A 25,002-nucleotide genomic window follows, 5' to 3' on the forward strand; every position below is an offset into this window, starting at 1 on the left:
GTTGCTTGGATTTCCAGCATCTACAGATCTTCTCTTGAAAGTGAAAGGTGAAGCCAGATGGGTGGGAAAGGTAAAGGGCTGAGGAAGGAATCTGACAGGAGAGGAGAGTGGATCATGGGAGCTAGGAAAAGAGGAGGGGCACCGGGGTATGTGATAGGCAGGTGAGGAGAAGAGGTGAGAACATAGAGCGAGTAGTAGAAGAAGAGGGAAGGAGAAGGGGAAAAATTACTTGAAGTTGAAAAATCAATATTCAACCGGAAGGTAGAAATCGATGTTCACCCATCACCGATTAAGATTAAAGAAAGATATGGTTTATTTGACACTTGTACTTTGAACATCAGTGAAATGTGCCATTCTCATCAATGACTAACATAGCCTACAAATGTCGCAATACTTCCAGCACCAACGTAGCGGGTCCACAACTTACTGACCCAGCAGGCAGCAGCATTGTTATCTGGCGAGCTACTCTGATGTACTGCCTGCTAGCTCCCTCCCTCTCCACTCACCATCTTCTTCTTGTTGCTTCCTTTCCAGTCTTGATAAAAGGTCTTGACCTGAAACATCGTATGGATGACAGAGGGAGCTGTTGAAGAGGGTACATTAATGTTTAAAAAGTACTTGACAGGTGAATGGACACGAAGGGAGAGTACTTTAGATGGAAATCTGGTCAGTATGATCTGTTTGCTATATCTGTGCTGAATGACCTGGTGATTCTATGACTCAATGTGTAGCTAACACTCGCTAATCAAGGCAGCACTGGGGTGAAACTCCTCGGAATCCTTCCCAAAGCCTGCACATCTTCTGTAATATGGCGATGTGACTACAACTGCACACAGTGCACACCAAATGTTCTTCAGTGAATATTTTATACAACACATTTCGCAACTTATGTCTGTGACAGCAAACCTGATTTTGATTCTGACTTGCAAACTTTCCTACTCGATGCTCCGACCGATGAAGGTAGGCATGCCCCATGCCACATGTCTTCCATCCCTCCCAACATCTGCATGTGTTCCCATTGTCAGGGAGCCATGGATCCACACCTCAACATCCCTCTGTACATCAATACTGTCCTGCCATTTACTGCAGACTTCCCTCTATGGAACCTTCCAGAATACACCACACTTGCCTGGATTAAACTCCCCTGCCATTTCTCAGCACATGCTTGCAACTAGTGTATATCCTGTTGGGAGCTTTGACTGCAATAGATCTCACGAGCTGCTGAGAGCATCATCAGAGGCCCTCTTGCACTCATCCGCCATACTTACCAGGAGCTCCGCATATGCATTAGATCGATCAAGCAATCTCTTTGATCCCCTACCATCAGGAAGGAAATAACATAGCACTTGGACAAAGACTGTTAGGATAAGAAACAGCTTCATCGACAAGGCTAGAAGATTATGACTCCCTGTAACCACCCAGATCTCATCACCCATAAGACCATAAAATATGGGAGCAGAATTAGGCCATTTGGCCCATCGGGTCCACTCTGTCATTTCATCATGTTTCCTTCCAGCCCCATTCTCCTGCCTTCTCCCTGTATCCCTTCATGCCCTGACTAATCAAGGATCTATCAACATCTGCCTTAAATATACATAAAGGTTTGACTTCCACAGAGGCCTGTGGCAATGAATTCTGCAGATTCAACACCCTCTGGCTAGAGAAATTCCTCCTCATCTCCATTCTAAAAGGACACCCCTCTATTGTGAGTCTGCGTCCTCTGGTTCTAGACTCTCTCACCATAGGAAACATCCTCTACATATCCACTTTATCAAGGCCTTTCACCATTCAATAGATTTCAATTCAGAATTCTTCTGAATTCCAGTGAATAGGGGCTCAGAGTCATCAACCGCTCTTCACAGGACAAGCCATTCAATCTTGGAGTCATTTTTGTGAACTCCTTTGAACCCTCTCCAGTCTCAGTAAATCCTTTCTAAGATAAGGGGCCCAAAATTGCTCACGATACTCTAAGTGAGGCCACACCAGCACTTGTCTCAAGATTACATCCTTACTTTTATATTCTAGTCCTCTGGAAATGAATGCTAACATTGCATTTACCTTTTTCACCACAGTCTCAACCTGCAAATTAACCTCAAGGGAATCCTGCACAAGGACTCTCAAATCCCTTTGCACCTCAGATTTTTGTAGTTTCTCTCCGTTTAGAAAATATTCAACCAATTAATTTCTTCTACCAAAGTGCATGGCTATACATTTCCTGTCACAATATTCCATCTGCCACTTCTTTGCCCATTTCGGAATCTGTCCTTCTGTAGCCTCCCTATTGCCTCAAAACCACCTGCCTCTCCACCTGTCTTGGTATTGTCTGTAAATTTGCAACAAATCCATCAATTCCATCATTCAAATCATTGACATAAAATGTAAAAAGATTTCGTCCCAGCACACACCCCTGTGGAACACCACTAGTCAGCCAATCAGAAAAGGCTCCCTTTATTCCCATTCTTTGTCTCCTGCCAATTAGCCATTGTTTTATCCATGCTAGAATCTCCTGTAATACCATCAGCTTATAACTTATTAAATAGCCTCATGTATGACATTTTGTCAAAGGCCTTCTGAAGATGCAACTACACAAATCAATCAACTCTCCTTCATCTAACCTGCTTGATATTTCTTCAAAGAATTCCAATAGATTAGTCAGGCAAGATTTTTCCTTGAGGAAACCATGCTGACTATGGCCTAATGTATCATGTGCCTCCAAATATCCCAAGCCACATCTTTAACAATTAACTCCAACATCTAGCCAATCACTGAGGTCAGCCTAACTGGTTTATAGTTTCCTTTCTTCTGCCTTTTTCCTTTCTTGAAGAGCAGAGTGACATTTGCAATTTTCCAGTCTTTTGGAACCATTCCAGAATCCAGTGATTCTTGAAAGATCATTACTAATGTCTCTACAGTCTCTTTAGCCACCTCTTTCAGAATCCTGTGGTGTATACCACCTGGTCCAGGTGACTCATCTACCTTCAGACCTCTCACTTTCCCAAGAACCTTCTCTGTGGTAATGGTAACTTCAAACACTTCATGACCCTGAACCTGGAACTTCCACCGTACTGCTTGTGTGTTTCACAGTGAAGACTGATGCAAAATACTTATTCAGTTCATCCACCATTTCCTTGTCACAGATTCTTACTTTTCCAGCATTGTTTTCTGGCAGTCTACTCTCGCCTCTCTTTTACAATTTATGTATCTGAAGAAACTTTGGTATACTCTTTAAGCCAGCTTACTTTGTATTTCATCATTACCTTCTTAATGACTGTTTTACTTGCCTTTTAAAAGCTTCCCTTGACAGCCATGGTTGTGCCCTCTGGCCTTTAGAATACATCTTCCTCTTTGGGCTGTATATACCCCGTGACTTCCAAATTACTTTTAGAAATTCCAGCCATTGCTGTTCGGCTGTCATCACTTCTCCAATAAATTCTGGCCAACTGCTCCCTCTTCCCTCTGTAATTCCCCTTATACCACTAAATTACCAGTACACATCGTTATAGAAACACCTCTCACCATCTCCAAACGACCAGTACACACCATTATAGAAACACCTCCCTCCCTCTCGAAACGTCCAGTACACACCATTATAGAAACACCTCCCTCCCTGTCCAAATGACCAGTACACACCGTTATAGAAACACCTCCCTCCCTCTCCAAATGACCAGTACACACCGTTATAGAAACACCTCCCTCCCTGTCCAAATGACCAGTACACACCGTTATAGAAACACCTCCCTCCCTCTCCAAATGACCATTACACACCATTATAGAAACACCTCCCTCCCTCTCCAAATGACCAGTACACACCGTTACAGAAACACCTCTCACCATCTCCAAATGATCAGTACACACCGTTACGGAAACACCTCCCTCCCTCTCCAAATGACCATTACACACCATTATAGAAACACCTCCCTCCCTCTCCAAATGACCAGTACACACCGTTACAGAAACACCTCTCACCATCTCCAAATGACCAGTACACACCGTTACGGAAACACCTCCCTCCCTCCCTATTAGCCTAACGTCAGTCGTGGGGAAGATGCTTGAGTCCATTATTAAGGACGAAATAGTGGCACATCTTGATGGCAGAAATAGGATTAGGCCGAGCCAGCATGGATTTACCAAGGGCAAATCATGTTTGACTAATCTGTTGGAGTTTTTTGAGGGTGTAACAAGGATGTTAGACAAGGGTAAGCCAGTGGATGTTGTGTACCTAGATTTTCAGAAGGCGTTCGATAAGGTGCCACATATGAGATTGGTGAGTAAAATCAGAGCTCATGGCATTGGGGGCAGGGTTTCAACATGGATAGAAAACTGGTTGGCAGATAGAAAGCAAAGGGTAGCAGTGAATGGGTGTTTCTCGGACTGGCTGGAGGTGACTAGTGGGGTACCACAGGGCTCTGTATTGGGACCACAGCTCTTTACGACTTATGTCAACGATTTAGATGAGGGCATTGAAAACTATATCAGCAAGTTTGCTGACGATACTAAACTGGGTGGCAGTGTGACATGCGAAGAGGACGTTAGGAGAATACAGGGAGGCTTGGATAGGCTGGGTGAGTGGGCAGATACTTGGCAGATGTCATTCAATGTGAATAAATGTGAAGTTATCCACTTTGGAAGCAGGAACAAGAGGGCAGAGTATTGTCTGAACGGTGTAGAGTAGGTAAGGGAGAAATGCAAAGAGACCTAGGAGTCCTAGTTCACCAGTCAATGAAGGTGAATGAGCAAGTGCAACAGGCAGTGAAGAGGGCAAATGGAATGTTAGCCTTTGTTACAACGGGAATTGAGTACAAGAGCAAGGATGTCCTTTTGCATTTGTACAGGGCCCTGGTGAGACCACACCTGGAATATTGTGTACAGTTTTGGTCTCCAGGTTTAAGGAAGGACATTCTGGCAATTGAGGAAGTGCAGCGTAGATTCACTAGGTTGATTCCTGGGATGGCAGGGCTGTCTTACGCAGAGAGATTGGAGAGATTGGGCTTGTACACGCTGGAATTGAGGAGATTGAGAGGGGATCTGATTGAAACGTTTAAGATAATTAAAGGATTTGATAGGATTGAGGCAGGAAATATGTTCCAGATGTTGGGAGAGTCCAGTACCAGAGGGCATGGATTGAGAATAAGAGGTCAGTTATTTAAAACAGAGTTGAGGAAGAGCTTCTTCTCCCAGAGAGTTGTGGAGGTGTGGAATGCACTGCCTCGGAAGACAGTGGAGGCCAATTCTCTGGATGCTTTCAAGAAGGAGCTAGATAGATATCTGATGGATAGGGGAATCAAGGGATATGGGGACAAGGCAGGGACTGGGTATTGATAGTGAATGATCAGCCATGATCTCAGAATGGCGGTGCAGACTCGAGGGGCCGAATGGTCTACTTCTGCACCTATTGTCTATTGTCTCCAAATGACCAGTACACACCGTTATAGAAACACCTCCCTCCCTCTCCAAATGACCAGTACACACCATTATAGAAACACCTCCCTCCCTGTCCAAACGACCAGTACACACCATTATAGAAACACCTCCCTCCCTGTCCAAACGACCAGTACACACCGTTATAGGAACACCTCCCTCCCTCTCCAAACGACCATTACACACCATTATAGAAACACCTCCCTCCCTCTCCAAATGACCAGTACACACCATTATAGAAACACCTCCCTCCCTCTCCAAATGACCAGTACATACCGTTATAGAAACACCTCCCTCCCTCTCGAAACGACCAGCACACACCGTTATAGAAACACCTCCCTCCCTCTCGAAACGACCAGTACACACCATTATAGAAACACCTTTCACCATCTCCAAATGACCAGTTCACACCGTTATACAAACAGCTCCCTCCCTGTCGAAATGCCTAGTACACACAGTAATTGTAACATCCCTGTCTGCATATGACCTCTAGACACTGTTACTGTGCCCACCCCCGTGTTGCTGTGGATTCCCATGACAGCTTCCGATCGCTGTCTGCAGCAATGCCACAAAGCTCCTACAATCAACATTTCATTGGACGCGATAGGGTCTTTTAACAGTCTCCCTGAAAGGGACATTGAGCTTAGAAAATTAGAGGGCTATGGGTAACCTTAGGTAATTTCTAATGTATGTACATATTCAGCACAGCATTGTGGGCCGAAGGGCCCTTAATGTGCTGTAGGATTTCTATGTTTGTATATGTTTCTATGTTTCTCTCTCAATGGGGAGATCAGAAATCACCTGCCCAGAAGAAATGAGTTGTTGCTGGGTCAGAGCCCAGAGTCCACCACATTGTCCAGCAATGTTATGCATTTTATCCGGTGCTTCCTGTGTCAGTGAGGCCTGATGCAGACTGTCAGTCTGCTTCGTCAAGCAGCTTCACTCTCTCTGGTGTGACAGGCAGTTCTCCCTCTGGGCATCCATTTCAACTCCATTTCCCATTCCCTCAGCAACATGTCAGTCCAATGCCCCCTCTTCTGCCATGATGAGGCCAAACACAGACTGGAGGTGCAACACCTCCTATTCCATTGGGGAAGTTTTGAACATAGCACCATTGATACCTCTAACTTACGGGATTGCTCCCATCTGTCCCGCCCCATGCCAACCCTCTGGTTCCTTTTCCCTCACCCACCCTCACGATCTTCCCAATACCCTCACTTCCCTTCCTCAACTACCCTCCTTCTTCCCCTTCTTCCACGGCCTGCTCCCCTTTCCTATCAGATGCTTTCTTCTTCCACGCCTTTCCTTTCCTGTCTGTCACATCATTCCCATTCGGATTCAAGAAGCACCCACCAGCTCCCCCCACTCTTTTATTCTGGCATCTCCTCACTTTTCCAGTGTCGAAGCCCAAAGCATTGACTGTGTGTTCATTTTCATAGATGCTGTCTGATCTTCTGAGTTCCTCTAGCATTCTGTGAGCGTGCTCTGGATTTTCAGCATTTGTGTCTCGTGGGGATGCTTGGACATGAATATGAGGGAAGGAATGGATGTAAGGATTAGATTAATTTGGAGTCAGAGATTTAATTAATTTGGCATGACATTGTGGGCCAAACTCTACTCTTCTGTGTTCTCTACTCCCACTGGATAGTCCAGCTGCCTCAATAGCTGTGACCCTGAGCTTATCCAAATAACCACCTCCCTGGTGAAAACTGTGTAAGTATTTCTAGAACAGTACACCCATTATTGAGAAGGTTGAGAATGAGGAAAACAAAAACCAGTGGCAGCAGAGGGCCTTCAATTTTCTGCAGACATCCTGTGATCTGAACATGCCGCCTGAACGAAACAGTTTAAAAGGAAATTAAATTCAGTGTACAGGGCTTTTGAAAAAGCACGAGACACAGGATCTCTGACACAGGAAGGATGGATCAAACAGTCCTTTCTGTAATTCTGAGATACCATCACTCCCAGACAGCAAACATGTCTCAGGAATTTGACAGAGATAATTATAATGGTTGAAAAGCAGGGTGTGTGAGAGGAAGTCATTTGGGGAACTGCAGAGGGCATTGTGCTGAACGAGCTCCACTGGAAACAGTGTTCAGGCGTGACACAGTCCAGCTCTCAAAGGGATTATTATTCACTCTGTTATTGCAGTTTTAATCGAGGAGAGTTATATCCGCTCCTTTTGCACAGAGAACCACATTTTCACCCAGAAACAGGAAAAGCCCTCACTGCCACTTAGCACAGGATAGATTCAGAATCTGCTGCCATGTAATATTTGAAAAGCTGACATCTTACAGCTGAATTTATTTATAGATTACAACTGGAAAAGAATTACATCTCTCAGACAATTGCAAAATTGAATAACCAGAGGATTTTGTGGAACAGAAGGCTTTTCATCCCTCCTGCCTATGTTGGCTCTTTGACAGAGTTGTATAAACAGGCTCCAAGGCTTCAGACCTTCCCTCTGCCTGGGATTTATCACATACTTATCCTGGTAGGTCCTGACACATAGCAAAGCCCCAAGAGTATTCAACTTCCACTTTATGGCAACTTCAACTCAGTGATAAAGGAATGAAAAATGTTCCAAAGACATCCTGAAAAGATGAGACTCTGAGACACAAGGACCTTTTCAAATAAGGAGGGTGCTGAAAAGTGTCAGTAGCCTTGAAGGTAATTGGGGAATGAAGCATTACAGGGAAAAGGCAGGAGAATGGGATTGAGACGGCTAATAAATCAGCCATGATGGAACAGCTCAATTCTGCTCCAAGGAATTGTGGAATTCCAGACACTGGGTATTGTCAGCTGGAGTTACAATATTCAAAGGCACAGCAGAGAGAGTATGGATTACGGAGAATCCGTAGACCCTGAGGTTGACAGGCATTGATGAGAGACAAGGTCGGGTCTGCAGGGGAAGTGCCGGAGGACTGGAGAATGGCAAATGTAGATCCCTTGTTTAAAAAAAGTAATAAGGAAAAACCTGGGAACTACGAGCATTTGAAGAAGTACAGTCTACTCATGAATAGTCAACATGGCTTTGTGAAGGGAAGATTGTGCCTCACAAGCCTGATCGAGTCTTTTGAAGAGGTAACAAAAGAAATTGATGAGGGTAGGGCAATGGATGTGGTCTACATGGACTTTAGCAAAGCATTTGACAAGGTCCCTCATGAGAGACTCATCCAGAAAGTCATGAGGCATGGGATAAGTGGAACCTTGGCTGTTTGGATAAAAAATTGGCTTAAAGGAAGAAAGCAGAGGGGATTTACCAGGATGTTGCCTGGATTGGAGAACAAGTCATATGAAGCAAGGTTAGCAGAGCTGGGACTTTTCTCTTTGGAGCGGAGAAGAATGAGATGGGACTTGATAGAGGTCTACAAGATTATGAGAGGCTTAGATACCTGGGTCCCAGGGCACCAATAGCAAACACCAGAGGGCATAGGTACAAAATTATGGGAGGGAAGTTTTGGGGAGACATCAGGGGTAAGTTTTTTACACAGAGGGTTGTGAGTGCCTGGAATGACTTGCCAGGGATGGTGGTGGAGGCTAAAACATTGCAGTATTTAAGAGCCTCTTGGACAGGCACATGGATGAAAGAAAATTGGAGGGTTACGGGGCAGTGTGGGTTTAGTACTTTTTTTAAGGATTATATGGGTCGGCATAACATAGAGGACTGAAGGGCCTGTACTGTGCCATAGTGTTCTATTGTTCTATGGGTGCAGCTGGAGGACGGGGCAGGGGTGTGGGGGAGGTGCGGCCATGAAAGAGTTTGAAAGAAGAACGAAAGTAAACACTGAGGAATATATCTGAGAAACAGACCCTCGATCCACACACTCAACACGTCCAGGGAGAAAATTTTCTGCCTCATTCCACACACCAATCTCCCTCTGGAAAATGTTGTCCCTCATTCCAACACACACCCCCCTCTATGAAACGTTGTCCCTCATTCCACACACTCACGTCCCTCTGAAAAACATTATCCCTCATTCCGCACACTCACCTCCCTCTGAGAAACATTCTCCCTCATTCCACACACTCACCTCCGTCTGAGAAACATTCTCCCTCCTTCCACACACTCACATCCTCGGAGAAACAATGTCCCTCATTCCACACACTCACCTTCCTCTGAGAAACATTCTCCCTCATTCCACACTCTCACGTCCCTCTGAGAAACATTCTCCCTCATTCCACACACTCTTCTCCCTCAGGGAAATATTGTCCCTCATTCCACACACTCATGTCCCTCCAAGGAGAAAAGGCCGAGTTCACTCAACCTGTCTTCATAAGGTATGCTCCCCAATCCAGGCAACATCTTGTAAATCTCTGCACCCTTTCTATGGCTTCCACGTCCTTCCTGTAGTGAGGCGACCAACACTGAGCACAGTACTCCAAGTGGGGTCTGACCAAGGTCCTATATAGCTGCAACATTAACCTCTCTGCTCCTAAACTCAATCCCATGATTGATGAAGGCCAATGCACCGTATGCCTTCTTAATCACAGATTCAACCTGCACAGCTGCTTTGAGCTTCATATGGACTCAGACCCAAAGATCCCTCTGATCCTCCACACTGCATTAATACCATTAATACTATATTCTGCCATCATATTTGACTTACCAAAATGATCATCACCAGAGACTCAGCAATCTCCTCCCTCACCTCCCAGTAGCCTGGGGTACATCTCATTTGGTCCCGGAGACGTATCCAACTTGATGCTTTCCAAAAGCTCCAGCACATTCTCTTCCTTAATATCTACATGTTCAAGCTTTTCAATCCACTGTAAGTCATCCCTACAATCACCAAGATCCTTTTCCATAGTGAATACTGAAGCAAAGTACTCACTATCTCTGCTATCTCTGGTTCCATACATGCTTTTCCACTGTCATACTTGATTGGCCCTATTCTCTTGCATCTTATCCTCTTGCTCTTCACATACTTGTAGAATGCCGTGGGGTTTTCCATAATCCTGTCTGCCAAGGCCTTCTCATGGCCCCTTCTGGCTCTCCTAATTTCATGCTTAAGCTCCTTCCCGCTAACCTTATAATCTTCTAGATCTCTACAGTTACCTAGTTCTTTGAACCTTTCGTAAGCTTTTCTTTTCTTGACTAGATTTACAACAGCCTTTGTGCACCATGGTTCCTGTACCCTACCATCCTTTCCCAGGAACTTGTCCGGTCCTATCCCTCTCCAATGCTCTAAAGGAGATAGAATTGTGATCACCATCTCCAAATTGCTCTCCCACTGAGAGACCTGACACCTGACCAGGTTCATTTCCCAATACCAGATCAAGTACAGCCTCTCCTCTTGTAGGCTTATCTACATATTGTGTCAAGAAACCTTCTTGAACACACCTAACAAACTCCACCCCATCTAAACCTCTCACTCTCGGGACATGACAATTGATCTTTGGGAAATTAAACTCTCCCACCACAATAACCCTGTTATTATTACACCTTTCCAGAATCTGTCTCCCCATCTGCTCCTCGATGTCCCTGTTACTATTGGGTGGTCTATAAAAAAACACCCAGTAGAGTTATTGACCCTTTCTTGTTCCTTATTTCCACTCACAGAGACTCTGTAGACAATCCTTCCATGTCTTCTTCCTTTTCTGTAGCCGTGACACTATCTTTAATCAACAGTGCCATGCCTCCACTTCTTTAGTCTCCCTCCCTGTCCTTTCTAAAACTTCTAAAGCCTGGCACTCAAAATAGCCATTCCTGTTCCTGAGCCATCCAAGTAATGGCCACAAGATCATCGCTCCAGGTACTGATCCACGTTCTAAACTCATCCACTTTGTTCACAACACCCCTTGCATTAAAATAGACACATCTCAAGCCTTCGGTCTGAGCGCATCCCTTCTCCATCACCTGCCTATCCTCCCTCTCACACTACCTGCAAGCTTTCTCTATTTGAGAGCCTACTGCCCCTTCCTTCATCTCTTCAATTTGATTTCCCCCCCCCCCAGCAACTCTAGTTTAAACTCTCCCCAATAGCCCTAGCAAACCTCCCCACCAGGATATTGGTCCTCCAGGGATTCAAGAGCAACCTGTCTATTATGTACAGGTTGCACCTGCCCCAAATGAGGTCCCAATGATCCAGAAATCTGAATCCCTGCCCCCCTGCTCCAACCCCTCAGAAACGCATTTATCCTCCACCTCACTCTATTCCTATACTCACTGTCACGTGGCACAGGCAGCAATCCTGAGATTACTACCTTTGAGGTCCTGCATCTCAACTTCCTTCCTAACTCCTTGTAGTCTGTTTTCAGGACCTCCTCCCTTTTCCTACCTATGTCATTGGTACCAATATGTACCACGACCTCTGGCTCCTCATCTTCCCACTTCAGGATATCGTGGACACAATCAGAAACATCCCGGACCCTGGCACCTGGGAGACAAACTACCATCTGGGCTTCTTCCCTGCGTCCACAGAATCGTCTGTCTGACCCCCTAACTATGGAGTCCCTGTCACTGCTGCCATCCTCTTCCTTTCCCTACCCTTCTGAGCCACAGGGCCAGATTCTGTGCCAGAGGCACAGTCACTATTGCTTTCCCGAGGTAGGCTGCTCCCCCACAACAGTACTCAAACAGGAGTACTTATTGTTAAATGGACAGCCAGAGGGCTATTTTCTAGTATCTGCCTCTTGCCCTTCCCTCTCCTCAAATCTCCTCAAAGAACTCCAATAGGTTCGTCAGGCATGATTTTCCCTGAAGGAAACCATGCTGACTTTGTACTATCTTGTCCTGTGTCACCAAGTACTCCATCACCTCATCTTTAACAATTGACTCTAATAACATCCTCCCAACCACTGAGGTCAGGTTAACTGGTCTATAATTTCATAGAAACATAGAAAACCAACAGCACAGTACAGGCTCCTCGGCCCACAAGGTTGTGCCGAACATGTCCCCTACCCTAGAAATTACTAAGCTTACCTATAGCCCTTTATTTTTCTAAGCTCCATGTACCTATCCAAAAGTCTGATAAAAGACCCTATCGTATCTGCCTCCACCTTTATGAGATTAGGTTGTGTTCATGGCCTTTTCTGCTTGGAGCGACAGAGGATGAGAGGTGACCTGACAGAGGTGTATAAGATGATGACGGACATTGATCGTGTGGATAGCCAGAGACTTTTTCCCCAGGGCCGAAATGGCTAACACAAGGGGGCATCGTTTAGAAGGTGCTTGGAAATAGGTACCAAGGGGACCACAGAAAGTGGTGGGAGCGTGGAATGCATCGCCAGTGGCGGTGGTGGAAGTGGATGGAATAGGGTCTTTTAAGAGCTTCTTAGTTAAGTACATGGAGTTTAGAAACATCAAGGGCTATGCAGTAGGGAAAATTCTGGGCAGTTTCTGGTGTAGGTTACATGGTTGGCACAACATTGTGGGCCAAAGGGCCTGTAATGTGCTGGAATTTTCTGTGTTCTATGATATACTTTGTGTTAAAAGGACAGGCGGGAAGGTATAGGCAGTGGTGTGGCTCTGTTGGTAAGAGATGGAATTGCATCTTTAGAAAGAGGTAACTTAGGGTTAGAGAATGTTGAATCATTGTGGGTGGAATTAAGAAATTGCAAGTGTAAAAAAACCATTATGGGAATCATATAAAAACCTCCAAATAGTAGCCTAGATGAGGGGTTGAGATTGCAAAGGGAGCTGGAGAAGGCATGTAATAAGGGTAATGACACAATTGTAATGGGGGAGTTCAAGATGCAAGAGCATTGGGAAAATCAGGTTGGTGTCAGATAGCAAGACAGGGAATTTGTTGAATACCTACAAGATGGCTTTTTAGAGCAGCTTGTGCTTGAGCCTGCTTGGAAAAAGGCTATCTGAGATTTGGTGTTGTGTAATAACCCAGATCTTACTGGGAAGTTTAATGTAAAGGAACCCTTCGGAGGCAGTGATCATAATTCATACTGCGGTTTGAGAGGGAGAAGTGTAAGTCACAAATGGAATAAAGGGAATTACACAGGCAGATGGAGTTGATTAGACAATAGACAATAGACAATAGGTGCAGAAGTAGACCATTCGGCCCCTCGAGTCTGCACCGCCATTCTGAGATCATGGCTGATCATTCACTATCAATACCCAGTCCCTGCCTTGTCCCCATATCCCTTGATTCCCCTATCCATCAGATATCTATCTAGCTCCTTCTTGAAAGCATCCAGATAATTGGCCTCCACCGTCTTCCGAGGCAGTGCATTCCACACCTCCACAACTCTCTGGGAGAAGAAGCTCTTCCTCAACTCTGTTTTAAATAACTGACCTCTTATTCTCAATCCATGCCCTCTGGTACTGGACTCTCCCAACATCTGGAACATATTTCCTGCCTCAATCCTATCAAATCCTTTAATTATCTTAAACGTTTCAATCAGATCCCCTCTCAATCTCCTCAATTCCAGCGTGTACAAGCCCAATCTCTCCAATCTCTCTGCGTAAGACAGCCCTGCCATCCCAGGAATCAACCTAGTGAATCTACGCTGCACTTCCTCAATTGCCAGAATGTCCTTCCTTAAACCTGGAGACCAAAACTGTACACAATATTCCAGGTGTGGTCTCACCAGGGCCCTGTACAAATGCAAAAGGACATCCTTGCTCTTGTACTCAATTCCCGTTGTAACAAAGGCTAACATTCCATTTGCCCTCTTCACTGCCTGTTGCACTTGCTCATTCACCTTCATTGACTGGTGAACTAGGACTCCTAGGTCTCTTTGCATTTCTCCCTTACCTAACTCTACACCGTTCAGACAATACTCTGCCCTCTTGTTCCTGCTTCCAAAGTGGATAACTTCACATTTATTCACATTGAATGACATCTGCCAAGTATCTGCCCACTCACCCAGCCTATCCAAGCCTCCCTGTATTCTCCTAATGTCCTCTTCGCGTGTCACACTGCCACCCAGTTTAGTATCGTCAGCAAACTTGCTGATATAGTTTTCAATGCCCTCATCTAAATCGTTGACATAAATCGTAAAGAGCTGTGGTCCCAATACAGAGCCCTGTGGTACCCCACTAGTCACCTCCAGCCAGTCCGAGAAACACCCATTCACTGCTACCCTTTGCTTTCTATCTGCCAACCAGTTTTCTATCCATGTTGAAACCCTGCCCCCAATGCCATGAGCTCTGATTTTACTCACCAATCTCCTATGTGGCACCTTATCGAATGCCTTCTGAAAATCTAGGTATACTACATCCACTGGCTTACCCTCATCTAACATCCTTGTTACACCCTCAAAAAACTCCAACAGATTGGAGGAGAATACTGCCGGAGATGACGGTAGAGCAGAGGTGGCTGAAGTTTCTGGGAATTGTTCACAAGGTGCAGAGTAGATATGTCGCACAGAGGAAGAAGTTCTCAAATAGCAGGGAGAGGCAACTGTGGCTGACAAAGGAAGTTAAAGACTGCATAAAAGCCAAGGAAAGGGAATATAAAGTAGCAAAAGTGAGTGGGAGGTTGGATGGTTGGAAAGCTTTTAAAATCCAACAAAAGGCAATAAAAGAAAGTTAAAAGAAGGGAAAGGATGAAATATGAGGGCAGACTAGCCAATAATATAAAGAGGGATGCCATAGTTTTTTTCAGTTGTGTAAAACGTAAAAGGGAGGTGAGAGTCGATATTGGACCAGTGGAAAATGATGCTGGTGAGGTAGTAATGGGGAACAAAGAAATGGCAGATTAACTTAATGAGTACTTTGCATCTGTCTTCACCATGGAAGACCCTAGCAGCAAGCCAGTGGTTTGTGAGCGTCAGGGAGCAGGAGTGAGTGTCATTGCTATTACAAAGGAAAAAAGTGCTTGGCGAACTCGAAGGTCTTAGGGAGATAAGTCACATGGGCCAGATGGACTACATCCTAGATTCCTGAGAGAGGTTGCAGAATTAGGGTTAGGGTTGTTTCCCAGAGGCTGTTTCCCAGGCTAACCCGAGGGGGCACAGTTTTAAGGTGCTTGGAAATGGGTAACGAGGGGATGTCAGGGGTGTGTTTTTCACACAGAGTGGTTGGTGCGTGGAATGCACTGCTGGCGGTGGTGGTGGAAGCGAATGCAATAGGGTCTTTTAAGAGACTCTTAGATAGCTACGTGGAGCTTAGAAAAACAGAGGGCTATGCACTGGAGAAATTCTAGGCAGTTTCTAGAGTAGGTTACATGGTCAACACAACATTGTTGGCCGAAGGGCCTGGAATATGCTGTAAATTTCTATGTTCTATGATCTCATTGAAACCTACTGAATGTTGAAAGGATGAGATAAAGACGATGTTTCTTTTGGTGGGATTATCCAGAACTGGAAAGCACAGCCTCAAATTTGAGCGATAACCTTTTAGAACAGAGGTAAGGAGGATTTTTTTTTAGCCAGAGAGCAGTGACTCTGTGGAGGCTCTGTCTATGGGTTTATTTAAACCGGAAGTTGATCGCTCCCTGATTTGTGAGAGGGCATCAAAGGATATGGCAAGAAGGTAGGTGTATGGGATTGAATGGGATCTGGGATCAGACATGATGGAATGACAGAGCAGACTCGATGGGCTGAATGGCCTAACTCTGTTCCTATGTCTCATGGTCCTCCTCATGGAACATGTGTGTTTTCTCTGGGTCCTCTGGTTTCCTTCTATGATCCAAAGCCATACTGGGTAGGTTAATTGGTTATTGCAGATTGTCCCGTAATTAGGTGAGGGTTAGATCAGGGATTGTGGGCGGTACAGTTTGAAGGGCCAGAAGGGTATATTGAATTGAATTGAACTGTATTTCGGTTTATTGTCATTTAGAAACCACAACTGCAATGCGGTTAAAAAATGAAACAACGTTCCTCCAGAGTGATATCACAAAGCACATGACAAAACAGACTACACCAGAAAATCCATAAAATGTTTGGCAATCCCTAAATCCAGAGTCCGGAGAGGCTGCTGCGTATTAGTATCGCGCTACCGTCTTAGTGTGTTCCCCGGAAAGGAGCTCCAAACCCAACAGATAAAACAAGACTACCCAGAAACACCAAGTCAGGAGACCAACTCTACCATCCAACAAACCAAAAACTAAAGCTACAAGATCTACACAAAACCACATAGTTACATATAGTTATAGTTAACATATAGTTACAACAGTGCAAACAATACCATAATTGATAAAAACAGACCATGGGCACAGTAAAAATAGTCCAAAGATGTTAAAAGCCTATTAGTTCGAAAGAAACCACCACACAGTTTCAGACTCGTCATCCCACTCAGGCGGTAGAAGGGAATGCCCCCACTGTGGACTTCCACGGTGCCGCCGGACTCAGCCTTGCAGACGCAGCACACAGTGAAAGCGCCCCGACTGCTGTGGACTCCGTCCGTTGAGCCTCTGAGCCTCCGACCATCCCCTCCGGCGCAGCCTCTCTGAGCACCATCCTCTGCCGAGCGCACTACGACGCCCCGCCACCAGCCACCGGCAACACAACCCTGAGGACTGGGGGCCTGTTCTTCCCAGCAGAGACCTGGACCTCACAACAGCAGCAGCAACGAAGAAGGCCTTCCTGGAGATTTCCAGATGTTCCTCTGTGCTCCCACATCTGTTTTTCATCAGATTAGGATTGTGCATGGCACCCCGCTTAACAAATAACAAATATCAACTCTGGAGAGGCAGCTGCAAACTGCGTCATGCAGCCATCTTGAAGCAACTTCTGTGCTGTATCTCTGACTACCTGCATTGTGAGAGTTGGGCTCGGTGGGATGTGCAGAGAGTAGTGAAACGATAAACTGGATTAGCGTCAGGAAGAACAGTTATGAGAGAAGAGTGTAAGGATTGGTTTGCTCACTGGTATTGTCAGTTAGTTAAAGTTTACAGAACAACCTGGAGCTACCGGGAAGGAAACCTGTCCCCTGCTCAGTCCATCAGTACCCCTCAGCTTCAAAATGCCCCCACATTAATTCTCTGTTGCACTCCCGCAGTGAGCCTTCTGCCATTGGTGCTTCGTACTGTTCCCACAAAGCCATGGTAGCGGTCAGGGTGAATCGTCGTGCTCCTCGATTGGCCAGGCTGGGGTGAATCCTCACACCCCTCGATTGGCCAGACTGGGGTGAATCCCCACACCCCTTGATTGGCCGGGCTGGGGTGAATCCCCACACCCCTCGATTGGCCGGACTGGGGTGAATCCCCACACCCCTCGATTGGCCAGACTGGGGTGAATCCCCACACCCCTCGATTGGCCGGGCTGGGGTGAATCCTTGTGCCCCTTGATTGGCCGGGCTGGGGTGAATCCCCACACCCCTCGATTGGCCGGACTGGGGTGAATCCTCGTGTCCCTTGATTGGCCGGGCTGGGGTGAATCCCCACACCCCTCGATTGGCCGGGCTGGGGTGAATCCCCACACCCCTCGATTGGCCAGGCTGGGGTGAATCCTCGTGCCCCTTGATTGGCCAGGCTGGGGTGAATCCTCATGCCCCTAGATTGGCCGGGCTGGGGTGAATCCCCACACCCCTCGATTGGCCAGACTGGGGTGAATCCTCGTGCCCCTAGATTGGCCAGGCTAGGGTGAATCCCCACACCCCTCGATTGGCTTGCTGAACTTCATTCTTGGGCCCCTCGAATGGCCAGGTAGGGTGCTGAGTGACCTGTGGCAGAGGGTCATGAATCCATGGAATTCATTGTTACAGGCAACTGTGGGGACCAAGTCATTGAGTATATTTCAGGCAGAGATTATTTGGTCCATATGTTTTAAGATGTACAGCACCTCTACTTTAATGTGAACTTCCCGCAAGACATACCCACTAACATAGAACGTAAAACAGTACAGGCCCTTCAGCCCACAATGTTGTGCTGACCTTTTTAAATTGACTCCATGATTAATCTAACCCTTCCCTCCTACACAGCCCATAACCCTCCATTTTTCCTGCATCTTTTGCCTATCTAAGAGTCTTAAATGTCCCGATTGTGTCAGCCTCTACCATCCCCTCCGGCAGTGTATTCCAGACACCCATCACTCTGGCATCTCCCCTAAATTTTTCTGCAGTCACCTTAAATGGATGTCCTCTGGTGTTAGCTATTGTCCTGGCTGTTCATTCTATCTGTGCCTCTGAATCTTCGACAAATCTAACATTCCTGTTCCAGATTTCTTTCTTAGTATCCGGTATCTGGTATACCCCTCTGGGGATTCACAATCCCAGCTGTCTGTGCCTGACCCAAACTGTTTTCCCGGCCAACGACGTATTATCTAATGTAATCCAGGGTTCCCTACCTTATATCTGCCCTTCACTCAAAGAGGAACATGCAGATCTTGAACTCTTGTAATTTTAAGGATCCTGCTGTCTGGACACCCCTTTGCAAACATCCTACTCCAATTGAAATCTGAGGAAATGAGACTGCAGTAGCCGTGTGTGTCCCAACTGCAATCCTGCGTATTGACTACACCTTCTGGCTTTAGGACGATGTATCACCTATAACAATAAATCAGCCATGATGGGCCAAACAGCCTAATTCTGCTCCAATATTTTATGGTTTTATGCTTCTGTTGTAGATTGACATTGTGGATCACAGTTTCGCTGTGGAGTGGATGACAGATTTTGAAACATTTCAAGATGCATTGAACCAAGAGACAACCTATGCCAGCAATCTAACTCGTTCCATGAGCCTTGTCCTGGATGAATTCTACAGTAACCTGCGGGTAAATCACGACAGCTACCTTTTCAGTTACCATCAGCTTCTCTCCGTTTCTATACCATGTGTGACGGCATTTACCTGGAGTGAGACTGTACCATGTGTGACGGCATTTACCTGGAGTGAGACTGTACCATGTGTGACAGCATTTACCTGGAGTGAGACTGTACCATATGTGACAACATTTACCTGGAGTGAGACTATAACATATGTGACAGCATTTACCTGGAGTGAGACTGTACTGTGTGTGACAGCATTTACCTGGAGTGAGACTATAACATATGTGACAGCATTTACCTGGAGTGAGACTGTACTGTGTGTGACAGCATTTACCTGGAGTGAGACTGTACCGTGTGTGACGGCATTTACCTGGAGTGAGACTGTACCATGTGTGACAGCATTTACCTGGAGTGAGACTGTACCATATGTGACAGCATTTACCTGGAGTGAGACTGTACCTTATGTGACAGCATTTACCTGGAGTGAGACTGTACCATGTGTGACAGCATTTACCTGGAGTGAGACTGTACCGTGTGTGACAGCATTTACCTGGAGTGAGACTGTACCATGTGTGACAGCACTTACCTGGAGTGAGACTGTACCATATGTGACAGCAATTACATGGAGTGAGGCTGTACCGTGTGTGACAGCATTTACCTGGGGTGAGACTGTACCATATGTGACAGCAATTACATGGAGTGAGGCTGTACCGTGTGTGACAGCATTTCCCTGGAGTGAGACTGTACCGTGTGTGACAGCATTTCCCTGGAGTGAGACTGTACCTTATGTGACAGCAATTACATGGAGTGAGGCTGTACCGTGTGTGACAGCATTTCCCTGGAGTGAGACTGTACTGTGTGTGACAGGTTGTTTGACAGTCTTCACTGGAGTGAGATTGTATCATGTGTGACTAGTTGTATGACACCCTTTACCTGGAGTGAGACTGTACTGTGTGTGACAAGTTGATTGACAGCAATTACCTGGAGTGAGACTATAACATATGTGACAGCATTTACCTGGAGTGAGACTGTACCATATGTGACAAATTTTTCCTGGAGTGAGACTATAACATATGTGACAACATTTACCTGGAGTGAGACTGTACCGTGTGTGACAGGTTGTTTGACAGCATTTACCTGGAGTGAGACTGTACAGTGTGTGACAAGTTGTTTGACAGCATTTACCTGGAGTGAGACTATACTGTGTGTGACAGCATTTACCTGGAGTGAGACTGTACTGTGTGTGACGGGTTGTTTGACAGTCTTCACTGGAGTGAGATTGTATGATGTGTGACTAGTTGTATGACACCCTTTACCTGGAGTGAGACTGTACTGTGTGTGACAAGTTGATTGACAGCAATTACCTGGAGTGAGACTATAACATATGGTACAGCATTTACCTGGAGTGAGACTGTACCATATGTGATAAATTTTTCCTGGAGTGAGACTGTACCATGTGTGACAGGTTGTTTGACAGCATTTACCTGGAGTGAGACTGTACAGTGTGTGACAAGTTGTTTGACAGCATTTACCTGGAGTGAGACTATAACATATGTGACAGCATTTACCTGGAGTGAGACTGTACAGTGTGTGACGGGTTGTTTGACAGCATTTACCTGGAGTGAGACTGTACAGTGTGTGACAGGTTGTTTGACAGCACTTACCTGGAGTGAGACTATACTGTGTGTGACAGCATTTACCTGGAGTGAGACTGTACTGTGTGTGACGGGTTGTTTGACAGTCTTCACTGGAGTGAGATTGTATGATGTGTGACTAGTTGTATGACACCCTTTACCTGGAGTGAGACTGTACTGTGTGTGACAAGTTGATTGACAGCAATTACCTGGAGTGAGACTATAACATATGGTACAGCATTTACCTGGAGTGAGACTGTACCATATGTGATAAATTTTTCCTGGAGTGAGACTGTACCATGTGTGACAGGTTGTTTGACAGCATTTACCTGGAGTGAGACTGTACAGTGTGTGACAAGTTGTTTGACAGCATTTACCTGGAGTGAGACTATAACATATGTGACAGCATTTACCTGGAGTGAGACTGTACAGTGTGTGACGGGTTGTATGACAGGCTTTACCTGGAGTGAGACTGTACCGTGTGTGACAGGTTGTTTGACAGCACTTACCTGGAGTGAGACTGCACTGTGTATGAGGGTGTATAGTCTACGTTGGGCAGTGTTGGGTTGTTTAACTGTGGCCGCTCTAATTCGGTTTGTTTCTTTCAGGTGGTTGGGGTTTCAGCAGTCGAGGGCGTTGGGATGCATGAATTCCTGCAGCAGGTCACGGAAGCAGCAGCTGAGTACGAACGGTGAGCTGAAAGACCTTGCACAATATTTGGTGGTGAAGGGTCCTTCCTCTCTCCAGATGTCTGTGTTCACTGTGTTTCTGCTTGTTGCTGCAGGAATACAGAAACACTTGACTAGTTGTCCCAAACCCATTGCCTCAGACCTGGCTACTAAGTTTTGGTGATTTCAGGACTCTCAGACACTATTTAATTTGAGTTTTCTTGTCTTCGTACAGTGATTATCGACCTCATTATGAGAAGATGCAGCAACACCTGGTGAGTGATGTTTGCGTGACAGTGCTCAGAGTATTAGTGGCTTCTCCCCAGCTGCCCCCTCCCTGGTTCCCGTGGACCTGTCTTTCAGATCCCTCACTCACCCACCCACGATGGCGGTGCTGCCCAGGAGGAGGTGGCCCGTTCCGCTCATCCTCTTACAGAATGCACCGAGCATGTGGATTAGTCCAGTTCCACCTCGCGGTTCATCACTGAAATAGCGCCCCTTCAGTGAGAATGGTTTCTGCCTCCACTCATCAGCTTTCCCACCTTCTCGGGAGAAGTTTTCTCTCTTTCTCCTCTCCCTCTAATTCTTCACATTTTCAAAGCCATGACCTCTCCTTGCTGAGATTTATCTTCTCAGTTCACTCTGAATAAACTCCTTGTCAAAATATCCCTTTATTCTGTATTTGTTCCATTGAAGACCACTTCAACTTTGACATAAAAAGTAAATCTCTGCATCTTTCCCCCGCTGTGATCTGACTGTTGTCAACAATATACTCACCCTGCTCTTGCATTCACTACCTTGGCAAATACAGGAAAGTGTCCTTCCTGCCTTTTAAGCCGCCCATGCTTTTGTAGTCTACATCCTCCCTCGCTCACCCCTATCCCCATCACCCACTTCTTTGTGTTCTTGGCTGCCAAAGAGGTGAAAAACCCCTCCTTCCCCTCTATCCCCTCCCACCCACAGTTTAATCTCCTCTTTGTAGCCTAGGTGAAGGAGGTGACGAACCCCTCCCTCACCTCTGTCCCCTCCCCACCCACAGTTTACTCTTTTTGTGTCCCAGGCTGCCAAGGAGGCGAAGAAGCGTGAAGACCAACTAGAACAACTGCGAAAAGACATGGGGGAGATTGCCATGGATTCCAGCCCCATTCCTGCCAATGGTGAGTGGGATTGCTCACCCTTGCTCTCTGACCAGCCCTGGTCATTCTGGGGTGTCTGCGTGGGAGGGCTACTGGAAGCTGAGGCTGCCTGGTTTGGGGGTTCAGAACACGAACAGGAGCTGGAATAAACTGTTTGAACCTTCGAACCTGTTCTCCAGTTATCAAAATCAGAGCCGATAGTCTAACTTAGAGCCATTTTTTGAATAAGAATCAGGTTTCCTATCATGGATGTATGTGGTGAAATGTGTTGTTTTGTAGCAGTAGTAAAAAAAACTACAAGTTTCAATCAGAAATATAAAACAATGAAGTAGCGCAAAAACAGAGCTAAAGGGTGATCTGGTGTCCATGGCTTCGTAGGCTGTTCAGAAATCTGACAGTGGAGGGGAAGAAGCTGTACCTAAAATGTTAAGTGTGTGTCTTCAGGCTCCTGTACCTCCTCCTTAATGGTGGTAATGACACGAGGGCACATCCTGGACGGAGAAGGCTCTGGGAGGCTAGTGCCCATGATGGAGCTGGCTGACTTGACAACCTTCTGCAGCTTTTTCTGATTCTGTGCATTGGTGCTTCCATATCAGACGGTGATGCAACCAGTCAGATGCTCTCCAGGGTACATCTATAGAAATTTGCTACAGTCTGGATCTCCTTAAACACCAAATGAAGTGTAGCCACTGGATCATCTTATTCTTCAACATCCAGAAAGATTCGCTAATATCCAGAAAAGTTCCCTTCACATCCTGATCAATAGTGTTTGGAGGTAGTGGTGTGCAGGAGAGAAGGAATGTGCGAGGATGTGCCTCCTCACCTCTGTGTAGTGGAATTGAATATGCTTCTTAACTTTTCATGTCTAGCAGATGAGGAACATGAGGTGGATCCGGGTCCCTCAGGTCTAATCCTAACCCGTGGGATTGCTGATGAAGAGGATGAGGAAGTTGATTCAGATACGGATGACCTGGATTATCAAAGTAAGTGGCACATCCTTCAGCCTGCAGGTGAGGACTCTGCATGACAGACAAAGCCATTAAACAGGGAAAGTTCCATGTTGTGGATGCGGAGGGAATGGGACTTGGACTGCGCACATCTCCATGTTGTGGATGGGGAGGGAATGGGACTTGGACTGTGCACATCTCCAGGTTGTAGATGGGGAGGTGATATGGGACTTGGGTAGTGTGTGCTCTCTGCTCTGTTTGTATCTCATTGTTTTCTCTTCCATCGGCAGAAGTGGAGGAGCAGAGCGAGGAACCTGCCTTCCAAAGATACCTGGAGCACAGAAAACAGCGAAACCTCCCTGTTGCCAAAGAATGACGAGGGATCAGCTTGGCCAGGTGCCTCAGCCAATCAGCTGAGCACAGCTGTTGCCAGTCAGTGCGTTTGCGTGGACCCTCCATCCTCAGAAACCCTCCCTGAGTGGATGGCAGGTTGAGATGTGTTGAGTGCTTCCACACTTCACCTGGCCAACGACTCAATCAGTGGTAGAGTGGTGGGGTCCTACCTTGTTCCACCTGAACACTTGACTTGCTATAATTTCATACATCATCGGTGTCTGGTATTTATTCAATAAAAGCAGTTTGTTATTTTCATAAAGATCTGAGAATGTTTGCTGTGTCTGGAGCTACAGTTATTGGGTTATGTGCCCCTGACCTCAGAGATTCTGATTTATTCAGCCATCCATCACCACTACATTGAAACATGGATGTTGCTAGGAGCAGCCCACAATGTCGTCACACATTCTGGTGTCAACATAGCATGTCTGCAATGTTCAGCAGAACATGTCAAGCATCAACAACCTCAGAAACAGCACAACAAGCCTTTTCCACCGACTCACACATGTAGATAGGCTTCTAACATGAGGACAAGCTGCCTGTCAGACTCCTTCCCTGGCAAAGGCATTCAGACCCGTGGAGATCAGGCTTCCAACTGACAGATGTGATGACCCAGGGACTTTGACCGTCAGGCATCAACTTCAAGACTTGCCAACTTTGGTCCTGATCTTTGACCTTCAGTATCAACCTCAGGACTCACCAATGACAGACTTGATAAAGTCCGTGCCTTGACCTCTGTACTCACAAGGATCTCTGACCCTGGGACTCACTGACTTGATGAGTCACCATCCTTCATGACTCCTACCCACACAGACCTCTAATCTGTGACTCAAGACTTTGGAGTGTCGTTTTCCCCAGCCCTTCGTCCATGGGCTGGATATAGACTACGATCTTGCTCATTGACCTTGGGGATCGCTTGTCTGTATCTTCAGTCAACCCGAAAGATCTGAGTTGGACTCTTCATTTACAGCCCTTAACTTCTAAATCCCCCACATCCCTGTCCCTGTGCCCTAACTCCCTGGGCTGTGCCCAAAAGGTCACAGGATCATGTGTTCTGCACCACTTTTACGGGAAGATTGTGGGATCACTTGTTCGGCAACACCTTAACCGGAGATAATTGGATCATGTGTTCAGCTCCAGCTTGACTGGAAGATCGTGGGATCACGTGTTCAGTTCCAGCTTGGTTGGATGATCATAGGA

General features: G+C 46.2%; 1 protein-coding gene across 2 annotated transcripts; it reads left to right on the forward strand.

Moving 5' to 3' along the window:
* The first annotated feature begins 555 nt into the window (after positions 1–555).
* Positions 556–24,064, forward strand: LOC132402542 (GPN-loop GTPase 1-like). Of its 2 annotated transcripts, none has more exons than XM_059985398.1 (7): positions 556–666; positions 18,886–19,032; positions 21,267–21,349; positions 21,562–21,601; positions 22,387–22,483; positions 23,332–23,445; positions 23,700–24,064. In XM_059985398.1, the coding sequence occupies exons 1-7, from the start codon at positions 571–573 to the stop codon at positions 23,783–23,785; spliced, it is 663 nt and encodes a 220-aa protein (XP_059841381.1). In that variant the 5' UTR covers positions 556–570; the 3' UTR covers positions 23,786–24,064. The 2 variants fall into 2 exon arrangements, with proteins under 2 accessions (XP_059841381.1, XP_059841382.1); XM_059985399.1 differs by having other exon boundaries at positions 23,335–23,445.
* The last annotated feature ends 938 nt before the right edge of the window (positions 24,065–25,002 follow it).

The sequence above is a fragment of the Hypanus sabinus genome, chromosome 12 (genome assembly GCF_030144855.1).
Source record: "Hypanus sabinus isolate sHypSab1 chromosome 12, sHypSab1.hap1, whole genome shotgun sequence".
Lineage (NCBI taxonomy): Eukaryota > Metazoa > Chordata > Chondrichthyes > Myliobatiformes > Dasyatidae > Hypanus > Hypanus sabinus.